The sequence below is a fragment of the Anopheles merus genome, chromosome 2L, assembly GCF_017562075.2.
Source record: "Anopheles merus strain MAF chromosome 2L, AmerM5.1, whole genome shotgun sequence".
Taxonomy (NCBI): Eukaryota; Metazoa; Arthropoda; class Insecta; order Diptera; family Culicidae; genus Anopheles; species Anopheles merus.
In genome coordinates this window covers 45992173-46005752 of record NC_054083.1, presented here as the reverse complement: position 1 = coordinate 46005752, position 13580 = coordinate 45992173, and the positions used below count along the sequence as shown (strand labels likewise).

At 50.3% G+C, this 13580-nt stretch overlaps 5 protein-coding genes across 5 annotated transcripts; 4 read left to right on the top strand and 1 right to left on the bottom strand.

Annotated features, from left to right (window-relative positions):
* Positions 1-67: 67 nt before the first annotated feature.
* On the top strand, positions 68-2880 carry LOC121593196 (xylosyltransferase oxt-like). The gene is made up of 4 exons (XM_041915377.1): positions 68-554; positions 620-762; positions 822-982; positions 1047-2880. The coding sequence occupies exons 1-4, from the start codon at positions 370-372 to the stop codon at positions 2793-2795; spliced, it is 2238 nt and encodes a 745-aa protein (XP_041771311.1). The 5' UTR covers positions 68-369; the 3' UTR covers positions 2796-2880.
* Positions 2881-2964: 84 nt separating this feature from the next.
* Positions 2965-7082, top strand: LOC121593195 (xylosyltransferase oxt). Its single transcript, XM_041915376.1, has 5 exons — positions 2965-3160; positions 3232-4130; positions 4211-4353; positions 4419-4579; positions 4654-7082. Exons 2-5 carry the CDS (start codon positions 3496-3498, stop codon positions 6514-6516), a joined length of 2802 nt encoding a protein of 933 aa, XP_041771310.1. The 5' UTR covers positions 2965-3160; positions 3232-3495; the 3' UTR covers positions 6517-7082.
* Positions 7083-7105: 23 nt separating this feature from the next.
* LOC121593198 (elongator complex protein 5) lies at positions 7106-8498 on the bottom strand. The gene is made up of 4 exons (XM_041915383.1): positions 8415-8498; positions 7915-8162; positions 7299-7848; positions 7106-7237 (listed from the first exon to the last, which is right to left on the bottom strand). The coding sequence occupies exons 2-4, from the start codon at positions 8000-8002 to the stop codon at positions 7141-7143; spliced, it is 735 nt and encodes a 244-aa protein (XP_041771317.1). The 5' UTR covers positions 8003-8162; positions 8415-8498; the 3' UTR covers positions 7106-7140.
* A 71-nt stretch (positions 8499-8569) lies between these two features.
* LOC121593199 (iron-sulfur cluster assembly scaffold protein IscU) lies at positions 8570-9284 on the top strand. Its single transcript, XM_041915385.1, has one exon. It carries the CDS (start codon positions 8683-8685, stop codon positions 9136-9138), a length of 456 nt encoding a protein of 151 aa, XP_041771319.1. The 5' UTR covers positions 8570-8682; the 3' UTR covers positions 9139-9284.
* Positions 9285-9989: 705 nt separating this feature from the next.
* On the top strand, positions 9990-13576 carry LOC121592157 (protein ecdysoneless). Its single transcript, XM_041913531.1, has 2 exons — positions 9990-10633; positions 10710-13576. The coding sequence occupies exons 1-2, from the start codon at positions 10363-10365 to the stop codon at positions 12605-12607; spliced, it is 2169 nt and encodes a 722-aa protein (XP_041769465.1). The 5' UTR covers positions 9990-10362; the 3' UTR covers positions 12608-13576.
* The last annotated feature ends 4 nt before the right edge of the window (positions 13577-13580 follow it).

Below are 13580 nucleotides of genomic sequence, written 5' to 3'. Positions count from 1 at the left end.
GGGGATTTTAAGCACAACATGCATCGTAGTTTTTATCCCACACACACGGTCGCCGAGATGGCTTCGAAGAAGGTCGTTCATTCTACTGTGCATCGTGTCTTCTATGCTAAGTGCATATTTGGTGTGATTTCAATCTTAATTTTAATAATATTACTGTTTAAAAGTGTAGTTTACTACAGTGCGCTAGTCAATCCAAAGCATGCAAATACTTTGCGGAACAAATCACTTACATTTTCAAACGGAACCGAGTATCAGCTCGCATGTGAGCTTTCCGAGCCGAGAGCGCTCGATGCCATTGAGCGTGTCAGAAGCGATGAGTGTAAAATTAAGCTAGCTGATGCGGCTTGTAAAAATGTGCTGGGCAAACTGATGCCTCCTGAGATAGTGAGTCAGTGTCCGCGCGGTAGTTACGTCCCATATCGATTGGTGGGATGTTTTCCTCGGAGGAACCTTACACACGATACGCTTTCTAGAATCTATGCACACAGCACGCCAAAGAATTGTGTCGATTTCTGTCTGCAACGTGAATTTCGCTATGCCATCGTTCAAAATGGGTAACACTCCGACAAACCATCCCGAAAACATACCTTTCATCATTCCCGTTACTTGTTTTCTCCAGAAAAACATGCTCTTGTGGCGATGATGCGCCAAATCAGGAGGAAAGACTTAACGATCGTATGTGCAACGCACCGTGCAGTGGAAATTCGGACCAGTTTTGTGGAGGGAAAATAGCATCCTCGATGTACGAAACGGGACTGGCGAGTGGGTAGTTGAAACACGTGTTCCAATCTCCTATACAATCATCCTTTCAATAATTGTAGAGCGTCCGCAACAACCATTAAAACTCTATCCAAGCCCGAAGGATAAACCCGTCCGTATTGCATTCCTGTTGATGTTCCACAAACGCAATCTGCGACAAATTCGTCGACTACTGCGAGCTATTTACGATCGTAATCACTACTACTATATCCACATTGATCCGGTAAGATAAATTATAAATCATTGAAAAAATCATTCAAAATTTTAACCATCGTCAATACTTTCAGAAACAACACTATCTCTTTCGTGAGCTGGTAAAGCTGGAGCAGGATTTTCCCAACATACACGTATCCCGCCAGCGCCACACCATCACCTGGGGCTGCTTCACTCAACTGCAAGCCTTGCTGTCCGCTATGAAGCACCTGCTCAGCCTGCCGTCGTGGAATCCTGACTTTATTCTTAACATGAGCGAAAGTGACTTTCCTATCAAAACGATTACCAAGCTAACACAATTCCTGACCGCCAATCGGGGGCGAAACTTCATCCTAATGCAGAGAATGGTAACGGTGGACGAGTTTATCAGCAAGGCAGGCTACGATAAGCAGTTTGTTGAGTGTGAAAATCGAATGTGGCTGATCGGTGATCGTGCCCCGCCGAGTGGTATTGTGACGAATGGTAGCAATGATTGGTTTTGTCTATCCAGTGACTTTGTACGCTACTTTTTGGATACAAGCCACGACCTGGTGGCGAAAATGATGGCCATCATGGAGCATACGGTTCACAGCACGGAAAGCTTTTTCGGCCAAATGCTTCAAAACTCTCCCTTCTGTGAAACGCACTACGACAGCACCTTGCGGCTTATCAGTTGGGTGCGTGGCAAGGGCTGCCCAAAGAGTCGCTCGGTCGAGTGGACGGGATGTAGCCCACTGACCACACGGCGAAGTAGTTTTCCCAATCTTCAGCGACACATAACGGAAAGCATTTATGCGGTGCGAAAAATCAATCCCATCTACGATCAAATGATTGTGCTCATGATTGAAGAGTATGCGTACGGAAAGTATCCTTCGGGTGTGCCGAATTTGAATGCCTACTGGCAAAGCGTTTATCACCATGAAGATGCAAAGCACGAGGCAAGAATGAGTTCCGTTTTAAATGTTGCACATGTGCTGCTCTACATCAATGCGCAGGAAAACAAGTTCGAGCGTTACGAAGTGTTGAAAGTGTTGGAAATAACACATTACTTCAATCGAAACACATTTGAAGGGTTTTTGATACGACATGCAGCACTGTTGAACGATCATCGCCTCGAGCTGGAAGTGTTAGTGAAGCCGAAAGACACCTTTCAGCCTCACCGGACGGTAGTGAAACAACTGGCCAATTTTAAGCTACAAATTTCGAACACGATCGATTGGGTCGATAATGAGGTAATCGATTTTGATCGAGTGCTAACTGTTGATAAACAGCCTGTGCTAATGTTTCAGTTTCCAAAATATAAAACTCTTGCGCAAACCATTAGCCATAACGTTAGCGTCGAGTGGATTAATCCTCGCCAACGATCGGTTACGGTTGAACGGTTCACAATCGTGCAAGAACCCGACGTAATCGATAACCAGCCGCTTGAAAGCACCGCTCTTAAAACGCCCCTCGTTCCCGGTGTATGGAAAGCGAAAGTTTCTGTTAATGGGACCTATGTTGGAATGATTGATTTTCTGGTAGTCAAAAATAAGCCAATGTTACTAAAACGGGTTTCCTCCACAACTACTGACGCTTGTGTTCGATCACGTGATATCCTCTCTGCTGCAAGCACCACGTGCCAACTGAGCAATGCAGATTATGTGCTGCGAAAACAGTTTCGTTTTAGGGCAAACGTTGCGCAAATGTATCAGCTCGAGAGCACGTGCATCGTGGATAGCGGTGAGCTAGTGCCGGAGCAGTTTACACATAAGCCGTTGGAACGGTGTAACTCTACACTGTGGAGCAGTTTTGCGCCAGATCCGAAAAGTGACGTTCACTATCGGTGGAAGCAAAGTGGTTAGATTCTAGGGGATAAAAATGCAATAAAGATTTGCAAGGCATTGTGCAATTTTGAAAAAAAAAATAAACACAACAAGTAGTGTCAAACGTCAAATAATGCACGTTTCCTTTGCAAATGTCAAATTATCTACAGTGTGAGCCAACCGCCCCGAATGCTCTCTCCACCATGTCAACAAAGCTCGTGTTGTCAAAACAGTTCGTTTGCTTCTTGTTCGCGCTCCGTTGGTGGAGTTTTCTTTGCCCTTTCTTCTGTTTTCTGGCGGTTCTCCAATATCTGGAGCAAGTCACGACGACGGCGGTTCTTAATTAGATGTAATTTGATTCTTCGCACCGATCCACGTAATCGTACGTCGTAGGCAGTGTGCTGGTTCGTCCAATTCTGTGCATGCGTCAACAGTTTTACTCGGCTAGCTAGTTAACACGTCTTCGCTTTTTCAGGGTTAATTTTTGTAGAACACGAGCAAGTGAACGTAGCTGCCCTTCCTCTGCGCGCCACGATCATGTCCATCGCGGGAAGGTGAATGCATTGGCTAGCCCGGAATCGGTCCCTCCGTACAGTTCGGTAGCATTCTCCTCACGCAACCCAGCGCAATCCAGTCTCCAATGCACACGCGATTGAAAGGTCCACGTGCAGTGTTCCCTCCAGCCTAGCAACCGCTCACCGTCCGTCTGGTAGGTGTGCAGGTGTGTTGAGAAACAGCGATGCAAAAGTTTCCTCTGCGCCTACTATGGCGCTACAAAGTGTTCGTGCTGATCGGGTTTATGATCGTGGCCGGACAGGTGTTTCTGGCCTACAAGCTTCTGCGCATGCCACTGTCCGGGAACGAATCGTCCGCGGAGCGCGATCTGAGCCGCAAGCTGTACGACAAGTACGTGAAAAGGACGGCACCCGGTGATAACGCGCCGCTAGAGGACCGGGGGAAGGACACTGCCGACGCAGCGGCACGTCAGGGCCGGAGTGTCGATAGGGATGATGGTAAACCGCACCAGAACCAGCACGTACTCCGGCTCGATGAGCTCGACTTTGTGCCACCGTGTGAGCTCACGCGCAAGGAAACCGTTTCCGCCATCCACCGTGCCAAGAGTCAGTCGTGCAAGGCGAAAATTGTGGAAGTGGCGTGTGAAATACAGGCGGGGAAGTTTTACCCCCAGCGGCTGCCAACGTTCTGCCCCCGGGGGGATCATTCACCGAACCGGGCGCTGGGATGCTTTCGGGATGAGAAGAACTTCCGGCTGCTTTCGGGATACTATTCCACCTTCAAGACGAACAACTCGCCGGAAAAGTGCATCCGGTTGTGTCTGCAGTCGGGCTACCCGTTTGCGGGAGTTCAGTATGGGTAAGTCGAAAGGGAAGAGACTTACCGGGGGGAAAGGATATTTAATAACCGTTCCTTTTGCTTTTCTATTCCTCTGCTAGCTACGAATGCTTCTGTGGCGATGAGGTACCGAAAGTGTCGGCCAAGTTGCCCGACTCGAGCTGCAACATCAAGTGTCCCGGCGATCCAAAGCAGGCCTGTGGTGGATACTTCACCATCAACGTGTACGAAACCGGCATACGCAGTACGTTTCGGAGCAAAGCCGGTCATTTTGGATGTTTTTGAATAATGTTTCGACACTCTTTTTAGAATTTGCCGCCCAAAGCACAGAAACTGTTCCGAAGCGTGCGGACGAAACGGTTCGCATTGCGTTTCTGCTGACGCTAAATGGCCGTGCGGTCCGGCAGGTTCATCGGCTACTGAAAGCACTGTACAGCCCACGGCACTACTACTACATACATATCGATGCGGTAAGCTAATCCGTTGGTTGCTATGCTTTTACACCACACACAGGCTTACTAAGATCGATTTCTCTGCTTCACAGCGCCAGGAGTATCTTTACCGTGAGCTGCTGAAACTGGAGCCCAAATTCCCCAACATACGACTCGCCCGCAAACGGTTCTCCTCGATCTGGGGCGGCGCGTCGCTGCTCCAGATGCTGCTCTCCTGCATGGAGTACCTGCTGTACGAGTCCGGCTGGCAGTGGGACTTTGTGCTCAATCTCAGCGAGAGTGATTTCCCGCTCAAAACCGTCGACCAGCTCGTCACCTTCCTGACGGCCAACCGGGGCCAGAACTTTGTGCGCAACCATGGCCGCGAGGTGCAGCGGTTCATCCAGAAGCAGGGCCTCGACATGACGTTCGTCGAGTGTGACAATCGGATGTGGCGCATCGGCGATCGGACCCTGCCCGCCGGCATTACCATCGACGGTGGTAGCGATTGGGTGTGTCTGTCGCGTGACTTTGCCCGCTACGTCACGGGGGACGGTGTGGGCCAGCGGGACGAACTGATCCAGGGGCTGCTGCGCGTGTTCGAGTACACCATCCTGCCGGCGGAATCGTTTTTCCACACCGCGCTGAGGAACTCGCGCTTCTGCCACACGTACACGAACAACAATCTGCACATGACGAACTGGAAGCGGCAGCTGGGCTGCAAATGCCAGTACCGCCACATCGTCGACTGGTGCGGGTGCAGTCCGAACAATTTCCGCTCGGAGGACTGGGAACGGCTGCAGGCCAGCCAGCACAAGAAGCTGTTCTTTGGCCGCAAGTTCGAGGCGATGGTCAATCAGGCGATCGTGCTGCAGCTGGAAGAGTGGATGTTTGGACCGTACCCGGCCGAGTATCCGAATCTGCACGCGTACTGGCAGAACGTGTACCATCACGAGGACGTTGCAACGGCTGCGGACGGCGCCCTGCTAAACGTGGCGCACAGTTTGCTGCGCATGAACGGGCGCACCAGCACGGAGCAGCTGTACGAACCGGGCCGGATACGGGAAATTACGCACTACTTCGAGCGGGACACGTACCGGGGCTTTCTCGTGCGGCACGAAGCAGTGCAGGGGGCCGGCTGGAGCGAACTGGAAACGTGGATATCGCCCGTAGTGACGGCGAAAGTGACGCGCAGCACACCGCTCGCCCGCCGCCTGATCCATCTCGAGGTCAGCACGGAGTACGACGAAAAGGAGCAGCTGTCGCGCAACTTTCCCCGCATCATCGGTACGAATGCGGAACCGGCGCTTATCTTCCGGCTAGCGCCACCCTCCGAGACGGAGCGGGTGAAGGGTGGAAATGCTACCAATCATTCGCTGGCCGTCGAGTGGATCGATCCGGTGGGCACGATCGTCGCCGCTAGTCACTTTACGATCGAGGACAGCCCGACCGGACCACTGCACAGCTTCAACCACTTCCTGAAGGGGGCGGGCAAGCTCAAGTTACCCCTAGCGGAGGGCGTTTGGGGGGCCCGGCTGCTTCAGGGGAAAGCACTGCTCGGAGCGACACGATTTCTCGTCACGGAAGCTACCGTTAGGGAGGGTCGGACGGTGGAAAATGAGCTGCTGGAACGCCATACCCACCGGCAGGTGTTGCCAGTGCGCCGTGGGTCAACTGCAAACACGGCCACGAGCAAAATTCGTGCCAAGGAGCGAAAGCAGCACCCGGTAGGGCATTCGGGCGATCGGCACGATCGGGCCGACCACTGGCAGGAAGCGGACGATCGGCTGCAGCTGCAGATCCATCCGCTGGACAAGCTGGTGTCACAGTTCTTCTCGATCCGGGAAACGTGCGCGGTGGCCGGAGTGGAGCGGAAGGAATTGGGCCGATTCGTCGATTGTAAATCAACCAGCTGGAGCAGTCTGGCCGCGGATCCAAAGAGTGATATCGACGTTGAATCGGTAACGTCGAACTAGCGTAGGGTGTGAGGGGAAAAAAGCGGGGTAATAGCTCAGAGGCCCTAGATATAAGCAGGGAAGTGTTAGTGCCATTTGTTTTTGTTTGTGTTGATTGTTGACCTGTCCCTTTCCTAAATCACCGAAACCTTCCAAGCGAACGCCACACGTACATATCGAAAGGGAGCGTGTTTCCCCCGCTCTGTCCGGCCGGTCCCACACAGAAAAAAGGCTAACCTTTTTAAAAGCTTTTCTAATGAAAACCAGTCAATTGCTTTTACGGATCCTGTTGCGCGATTAAGCAAAGACTAAATTCTTACTCAAAGACAAAATTTTCCTGTGTGTTTGTATGTGTGCGTCTGTGTTTGTAAGTGTGTTCTTGCAACAGTCAAAAACTGCCAATCGAACGAAGGTAGCTTGTGCGCCGAGGAGATGATGTTACGAGTGGGGGAGTGTGAGTGTTCCGTGTCTCTAGTTAGTACCTTCTAGCCTATACTCAAAATGTCCGCTGTCAACAGCCGCCTGTTTAGGAGTCAACTTATTATCAAATTATATATATATACCTATCCCGTGCAGAAACTACGCGTGAATAAAAAGAAACAAACCAAAATGCAGTTCCACGGTAGCATGTGTGTATTTCGGAACTCATATCAGCAAGTCATCGTCGGGATCCTCCTCGTCAAGATCATCCTCCGCGTCCGGGTGGTACAGGATCTTTCCTCCTTCGGGGAGTGTTTTGAAGCTAAGAGAACGTTCCAAAATAGTACAAAATCGAACGTAAAAAGGCAACTTGTAATACTTACAACTCAAAAGGTAACGTTAGTGCATTCTTCGCAGCTACCTCCTCATCTTTCAGATCGATTTTGAACGTGCCCAAGCTCGCCGGATTCGGCGGCGGATCGACCTCCATCGAAACAGCGGCTGCTTTGGTCGCTCCTGTACGCTTTGCTTCAACGACATTGATCGAATCTTTCAGCGGATCAAACTCGTAGTATTTGTGCGTGACGGCTCCGGTGCTTTTCTTTACCAGCAGCGACAGGTGCTGCCGGTCCTCGAACGTTATCACACTGTCGGCCATATGCTCGAGGTAGGGTCGCAGAAACGGCTCCTGCAGCTTTTGCTCCACAATCCACACGAACACATGCTCGACGGTGGCATCCTTTTTGCACTGCGCGATGTAGTGGAATATTTGGCGCGGTTCAAATCGGCGCTCTAGCTGCGAGAGGATCAGCAGGAGGTATTTTGAAGATTCGTTCAAATGGGTCACACCGGCGGGGGTAGCTTTATCGCCGTACTGCTCGCTTAGCCAGCTGGTTGTGACTTTATTTGCATTTGGTTCAAAGCCTAGTTTATCTAAAAAGTGGCAAGAAGGTAGATTAGTGCAGGAGTCGAACAGAAGGATTGGTCTTGGTAGCCTACCGGTTATAACGATGACCTTTTGCTGTGGCAATGCCCGTGCACTGAGCAGCTCCAACCGTGTACTTCGACGGGTAAAGCTTACGGACATATTGAACTACAGTTTATACACTGTTTGGATGTACTTTTCAACAAATTTGTGTGTTTTTTGTATGGCCCAGAAAGGGAACATAAAACCGTGCCCTTTTGTTTACTTCAACTCGTGGCGTTTGACAGCTGTTTGTTTACAAACAATGCTACTCTCGGAGTATCTTTTTTTTTTGTTCAAAAGAATCATTTTTATTGATAACTGTTGTGAATTAATACGTGGATTGATAATTTGCTGATGTTAAATCAGATATAAAGATAACAGATATCTCAACACCCGCGAAATATCGGCTGTGATTATTTCATCAGTAAACGTGAGCAGATAGCAGTTTTTATTAAATCAGATCTGAATACTGCTAGCAACCCCGATGATTCAACTTTTGAGCTGATTCTTGTAGTAATGCATTAAATTTTACCTCTAAAATTTGCAGGATTTAACGAATTTTCCAATTTTCCCTCGCAGCTTCCCACACGAAACTTTTCAGCCACACGATATAAACACAACGATGCGCGCACCACAGCAAAACATCTGGGTTTTGTTGTTGCTGTTGTCAATCAAAATACCACACCACAACGCAATTGTTTGTCGAGGAGTGCAATCGTGCTTGCGCGTTGAACCTGCTTGCGGAAAGTAACATTGAAATCGTTTGTGAATCGAAACACGCAACCCTCGCAACAATCATCATGTCTCTGCCGCGCAACATCGGCACCCTGCTGAAGGTTTCGCGTGCCCGCAGCGTACCGGCCGCCCTGTACCATCAGAACGTGCTGGAACACTACGAAAACCCGCGCAACGTCGGATCGCTCGATAAGAAGGACAAGAACGTCGGCACCGGGCTGGTCGGTGCTCCGGCCTGCGGTGACGTGATGAAGCTGCAGATAAAAGTGGACGAGAATGGGAAGATCATCGATGCCAAGTTCAAGACGTTCGGGTGCGGTTCGGCCATCGCTTCCAGCTCGCTGGCCACCGAATGGGTGAAGGGCAAGACGCTCGACCAGGCAGGTCAGCTGAAGAACACGGACATTGCGAAGGAGCTGTCGCTGCCGCCGGTCAAGCTGCACTGCTCGATGCTGGCGGAGGATGCCATCAAGGCGGCGCTGGAGGACTACAACAAGAAACAGAAGAAGGGTGGCGAGTAGGCCCTCTCGGCGGCATCCATGCATTCGGTTCGGAGGCGGAGATGATTGTGTATGATAAGGAAGGCGATGTATTAGTTTGTATGTTTGGTGCAACTTGCTGTATGCTTAGTCAATAAAACTCATTTATTGGTGTTGAACAAGTAAAACAAAAGGGGCGGAAGAGTTCCTTTGTCGCAAATTTGCTTTTTTGTGCATTTCCGGGGACGATGTAAACAAAGTCAGGCTGTTCGGGACACCGGTAGTTTGCGGGTGTTTACGTAACGATAGTGAAGCAATGATACATCGTTTTTCTTCGATCCTCTGGGATAGCTGGGGAAATAATTCTAGAACGATGATTCATGATAAATAGTGCCGAACTATTTCATAATGTTGGAAAAGATCTGAAAGCTGATAATACTATCGTGAGAAAACAAGTGTTTAAGATATAATAATGCAAACATGCAACGAAAGAATGGGAAATGTTAGTAAAACATTGTATTTCCCGTACAAAGAGCAGTGAACTTTCCTATCGCAAATTCTACTTTGAATTGCAGTTTGCATCTTTTGCATCTTTCTCCCCATGCTGTTGTTAGCTCTCGTCTACACAAAGCAGGCCTTGAACTTGATGACTTTTTTTTTAATTCAAAAACACGTTTCTAAGAAGGAATATCAATAAATGACTTGAAATGAAATGGATTTTATATATTCTTCATTCTTTTCAACCAGTATTACTCAATTTTTTTTTCCCAAAATAATCAATTTTTAGCATTTCTCTACATTTTTTTCGCGCCAAGTGTAAATTTCACCAAATGCGCTTCAATTGAAGTGTTGAACCGTGTGCGCTAAACATACGCACTAACTGTCAACTGTCAAAACACAAAAGGCGGTTTGAGCAAAAACAAATCGCGCACAGCTCACGGAACGTGAAATTGTTCAAAAAAGTTGCAAAAAATGCACTCAATCAAGCTTTAGTTAGTGTAATAACATTTAGTGAAGCATCCCCACACCATTGCACAATCACAATTTAGTGCCAGTTAGCAGAAACACGCACCAATCACGTATCGAAAAGTTCCGAAGCAGGGGAAGGCTTTGTTTGCGTCGTCCTTAAACTGCTTCTCCCCTTCTCGCTCGCTACGGCAATATCGATTGAATCTGCTGGGGCGAGGGCAAACACCCTGTCGAAGGCAAACCAGGTAGACCAAAAGGTTTCGCTACTACTAGCAAGCTTCCAGCAAAAACGAAACGATGTCACACCGCGAGATACTGCAGTCCATCCGGGAGGACGATTTTGTCGAGTACTTCCTGTTTCCTGCCCGCCCATCCGACCCGTCCGATGTGGAGCTGGAGAACAACGAACACGCCCTGGAGCCACTGCTGCAGGAGGTGAACCGGTTGGCGGAAGCGTTCTGCCAGCGGTACATCTGGCATCGGGACGGATTTCGGGTCGTGCCGCGGCTGCTAAACGACACCCGCATGCTGATTGAGGCGGCCGAGGGACAGAATGGTACGGCAAATGGTAAGTGCGTGCGATGGGGTGGGGGACAGCATAGTGAGCGTCATGTTTGAACTTTGTTCGCGTTTTCTATTTTTAGCGAAACTACCCTCTCATCTGTACGGGATTTCCCACGTCGGTGACAACATACAGGATGAGTGGTTCATTGTCGCGCTGCTCTTTCACTTGACCGAGCGCATTCCCGGGCTGGTGGCGCGCGTTGTGGATGCGGACGGCGAGTTCCTGCTGATCGAGGCGGCCGAACAGTTGCCCCGCTGGGCCAATCCGGAAAGCTGCGAGGGGAAAGTTTTCATCTGCAATGGCACGCTGCGATTGGTGCAGCCCAGTGAGGAGGGGCAGCAGGAGTCGCTAGAGATACAGGATGCACTGGAACGGGTGCGTGGCACGGAAGGGGAAAAGTATTGCGTTAGCGCCGAGGTAGATCAATGCATACGCGAACGAATTCAGGGCTTCCCGGAGGACATTGTGGAGCATCACCATCGTGCGACGGTAAGTGTGCCCGTTGGCGTGGCGGCAGTGCTGCGCGAAAACCCGCAACTAGTCGCACCGGCCGTGCTGGCCTTCTGTGGGCGTGATCCGATCGATCTGAAAGCGTGCCGGGCGATGCGTTATTTTCCGCCCGAAAATTGCGTCAACGTTAGCGTCACCTTTACGAAGTGTTTGTACGCAATGTTGGCGCAGAGCCGGTACCTGCCGGACCGTCGGACCGGTTGGACAATCCCACTGTCAACCGATCCGGCGTACAAAGCGCACATGCTCGGTGTGAAGCTGGCCTGTGGGTTCGAGATACTGGCATCGCAGGCGAAAACTTCCCGCACGGACTGGGAGACGGATAAGGGGTGGAAGAGTTACTACGAATCGCTCCAAGCGAAGGGATACTTCCGGGACAATATCGAGGGTTCGCAGGAGCACACGAAGCTGCTGGCGATTGCACGGGAATACTACGCGGAAAACCGGGACTCGATGCGTACCACCCCGAAGATAGGGGAGGAAATCGTGTCCATCCTGAAGCGCAACGAATGGGACGTGGAGGAGCTGCGCCGGGAGAGTGCGGAGCTACCGCCCGCGGACAGCGACGACTGGATGAACATTTCGCCCGAAGAGCTCGACCAGCTGCTGACCAAGCGGTACGGTGCGAAGAAGCTGTTCTCGCTCAACGGCAACAACACGAACGCGGCGGCAGAAACGTTCACCTCGATGGTGAGCGATTTTCTCGACCAAAAATCGGAATACGATGGCGTTGTGGTGGAGGACGAGTCCAAGGACGCTGAGCGGGCGGCAAAGGCTGTGCTGGCCAAGCTTGATTTGGGCCCACTGAAATCACCCACCAAACCGAAGCGCACGAAAAGCAAGGGAGCACACGATCGACAGAAAGGGCAACAGAACAGCAAGAGCGCCACATCCGTACCGGATGCGAGCAGCACGGTAGCGCAGGAATCACCGTTCCATCAGTCGGTGGACTTTGATGCGGGCGCATTTGGGATGCACGTGCGCAACATGCTCGATCTGCTCATACCCGAGGATCGGTGGGATTCGTCGGACGAGTCGGAAATGAGCGACTACAGCCAGGATGAGTACGATCGCAACATAGAGGACATGTCGCCGACACGCACGAACCGGGCCGTCCAGAGCGAGCTGCAGACGTACATGGCACAGATGGACCGCGAGCTGGCGGGGACGACGATCGGCAAGAGCTTCGAAACGGCCATCGACGATGGGGAGGAGGGCGGGGATGAGGGTGATGGTGGCAAAAGTTCCGCACCGACTGCCGCGGGCGATGATTTCGACGACATTGAAACGTTCAAACCGGTCAACATCGACGTCAACACGCTGCGCAACATGATGGAAAGCTACCAGTCGCAGCTCGGTGGGCCGGGTCCGGCGGCCAATCTGCTCGGCTCGATGGGTGTACAGATCTCGAAGGGTGGGGCGAAGGGTGGCGAGAAGGGGGGAAGCACACAGCAGACGGATGTTTAAATGCCCTTCTTTATCAATCTCGCGTTTAAGCTGTCACTCCCCCTCCCCCCCCCCCCCCGTTTGTGACCAATTTTGTGTGTCATAGTATACAATGATTACATCACCCCCCCTTTGTCCCGCCCCTACTCTCCTGCCAGTGCCAGTTAGGTGAATGTTGTTTTTCGAAATGAAAAAGAAAACATTCTACGCTTTTTTATCCTAAGATCGATGCACCTCACCCCAAGAAATGTCTCACGAATTGCGTCCAATTTGCTAATGCATTTTTATCATAGACGTAGAGAGTAGGTAGTATCAGTAAGTAAGGGAACAGGGTTTTTTTTTTTGTTTAAATTAAGCTCGGATAGAATCCGTTTTTTTTTATCCCGCTTAGCGTACGCGTATCCTCCCGACCTCCATGACCTTTTCCCGTCATTACCGCATTTGCAATCACTTTTGTCTCAATTAGATTAAACGATGCATCAGGCAAGGAACACGGTTAAATAGGTGAAAGAGTTTACCCCCAGAGTTTAGTGTTGAGTGTTTAAAGGAATTTAAGAATTTTGGTGCTGAAACGTAAATGATCGTACAAACGAAGGCTCCAGGCTCCTGGTTGAGCAGCCGATAGAGAACGGATAGGCAAGTGCGGATAAGCGAAGAAACAAGGATGCAATTAATTTCAATATCAATCACAATTACTGTATAAGTATCTACGAAACACGTGCAGTTCGTTTCCTCCTGGCTGCGAAGTCGTCGCTCATTTTACCTACACTTACTTACCTACCGTTTTTAAGCTATTTTATAGCGTTTACGTACACTTCTTACCTTCGGTATTACTGAATCGACGCAACGCAAAGCTTTGCAGTGCGAGCAGGCGGTTAAGCCATCTACCAACCCCCAAGGATAGGCCATTTTTGAAACGGCAAACACAATTTTTCTATGTACGTGTACGTCTACAACTAGCCATGGATGAATAAAAAAAAACCCCCAACGCATT

Coding starts and splice junctions, on each gene's coding strand:
- LOC121593196 (XM_041915377.1), top strand. CDS start 370: ATGCCTCCTGAGATAGTGAGTCAGTGTCCGCGCGGTAGTTACGTCCCA. Junction 555..619: donor TATGCCATCGTTCAAAATGG/GTAACACTCCGA, acceptor TGTTTTCTCCAG/AAAAACATGCTCTTGTGGCG. Junction 983..1,046: donor ACTATATCCACATTGATCCG/GTAAGATAAATT, acceptor CAATACTTTCAG/AAACAACACTATCTCTTTCG.
- LOC121593195 (XM_041915376.1), top strand. CDS start 3,496: ATGCAAAAGTTTCCTCTGCGCCTACTATGGCGCTACAAAGTGTTCGTG. Junction 4,354..4,418: donor GTACGAAACCGGCATACGCA/GTACGTTTCGGA, acceptor CACTCTTTTTAG/AATTTGCCGCCCAAAGCACA. Junction 4,580..4,653: donor ACTACATACATATCGATGCG/GTAAGCTAATCC, acceptor TCTGCTTCACAG/CGCCAGGAGTATCTTTACCG.
- LOC121593198 (XM_041915383.1), bottom strand. CDS start 8,002: ATGTCCGTAAGCTTTACCCGTCGAAGTACACGGTTGGAGCTGCTCAGT. Junction 7,849..7,914: donor AAAGGTCATCGTTATAACCG/GTAGGCTACCAA, acceptor GCCACTTTTTAG/ATAAACTAGGCTTTGAACCA. Junction 7,238..7,298: donor CTAACGTTACCTTTTGAGTT/GTAAGTATTACA, acceptor ACGTTCTCTTAG/CTTCAAAACACTCCCCGAAG.
- LOC121593199 (XM_041915385.1), top strand. CDS start 8,683: ATGTCTCTGCCGCGCAACATCGGCACCCTGCTGAAGGTTTCGCGTGCC.
- LOC121592157 (XM_041913531.1), top strand. CDS start 10,363: ATGTCACACCGCGAGATACTGCAGTCCATCCGGGAGGACGATTTTGTC. Junction 10,634..10,709: donor ACAGAATGGTACGGCAAATG/GTAAGTGCGTGC, acceptor TTCTATTTTTAG/CGAAACTACCCTCTCATCTG.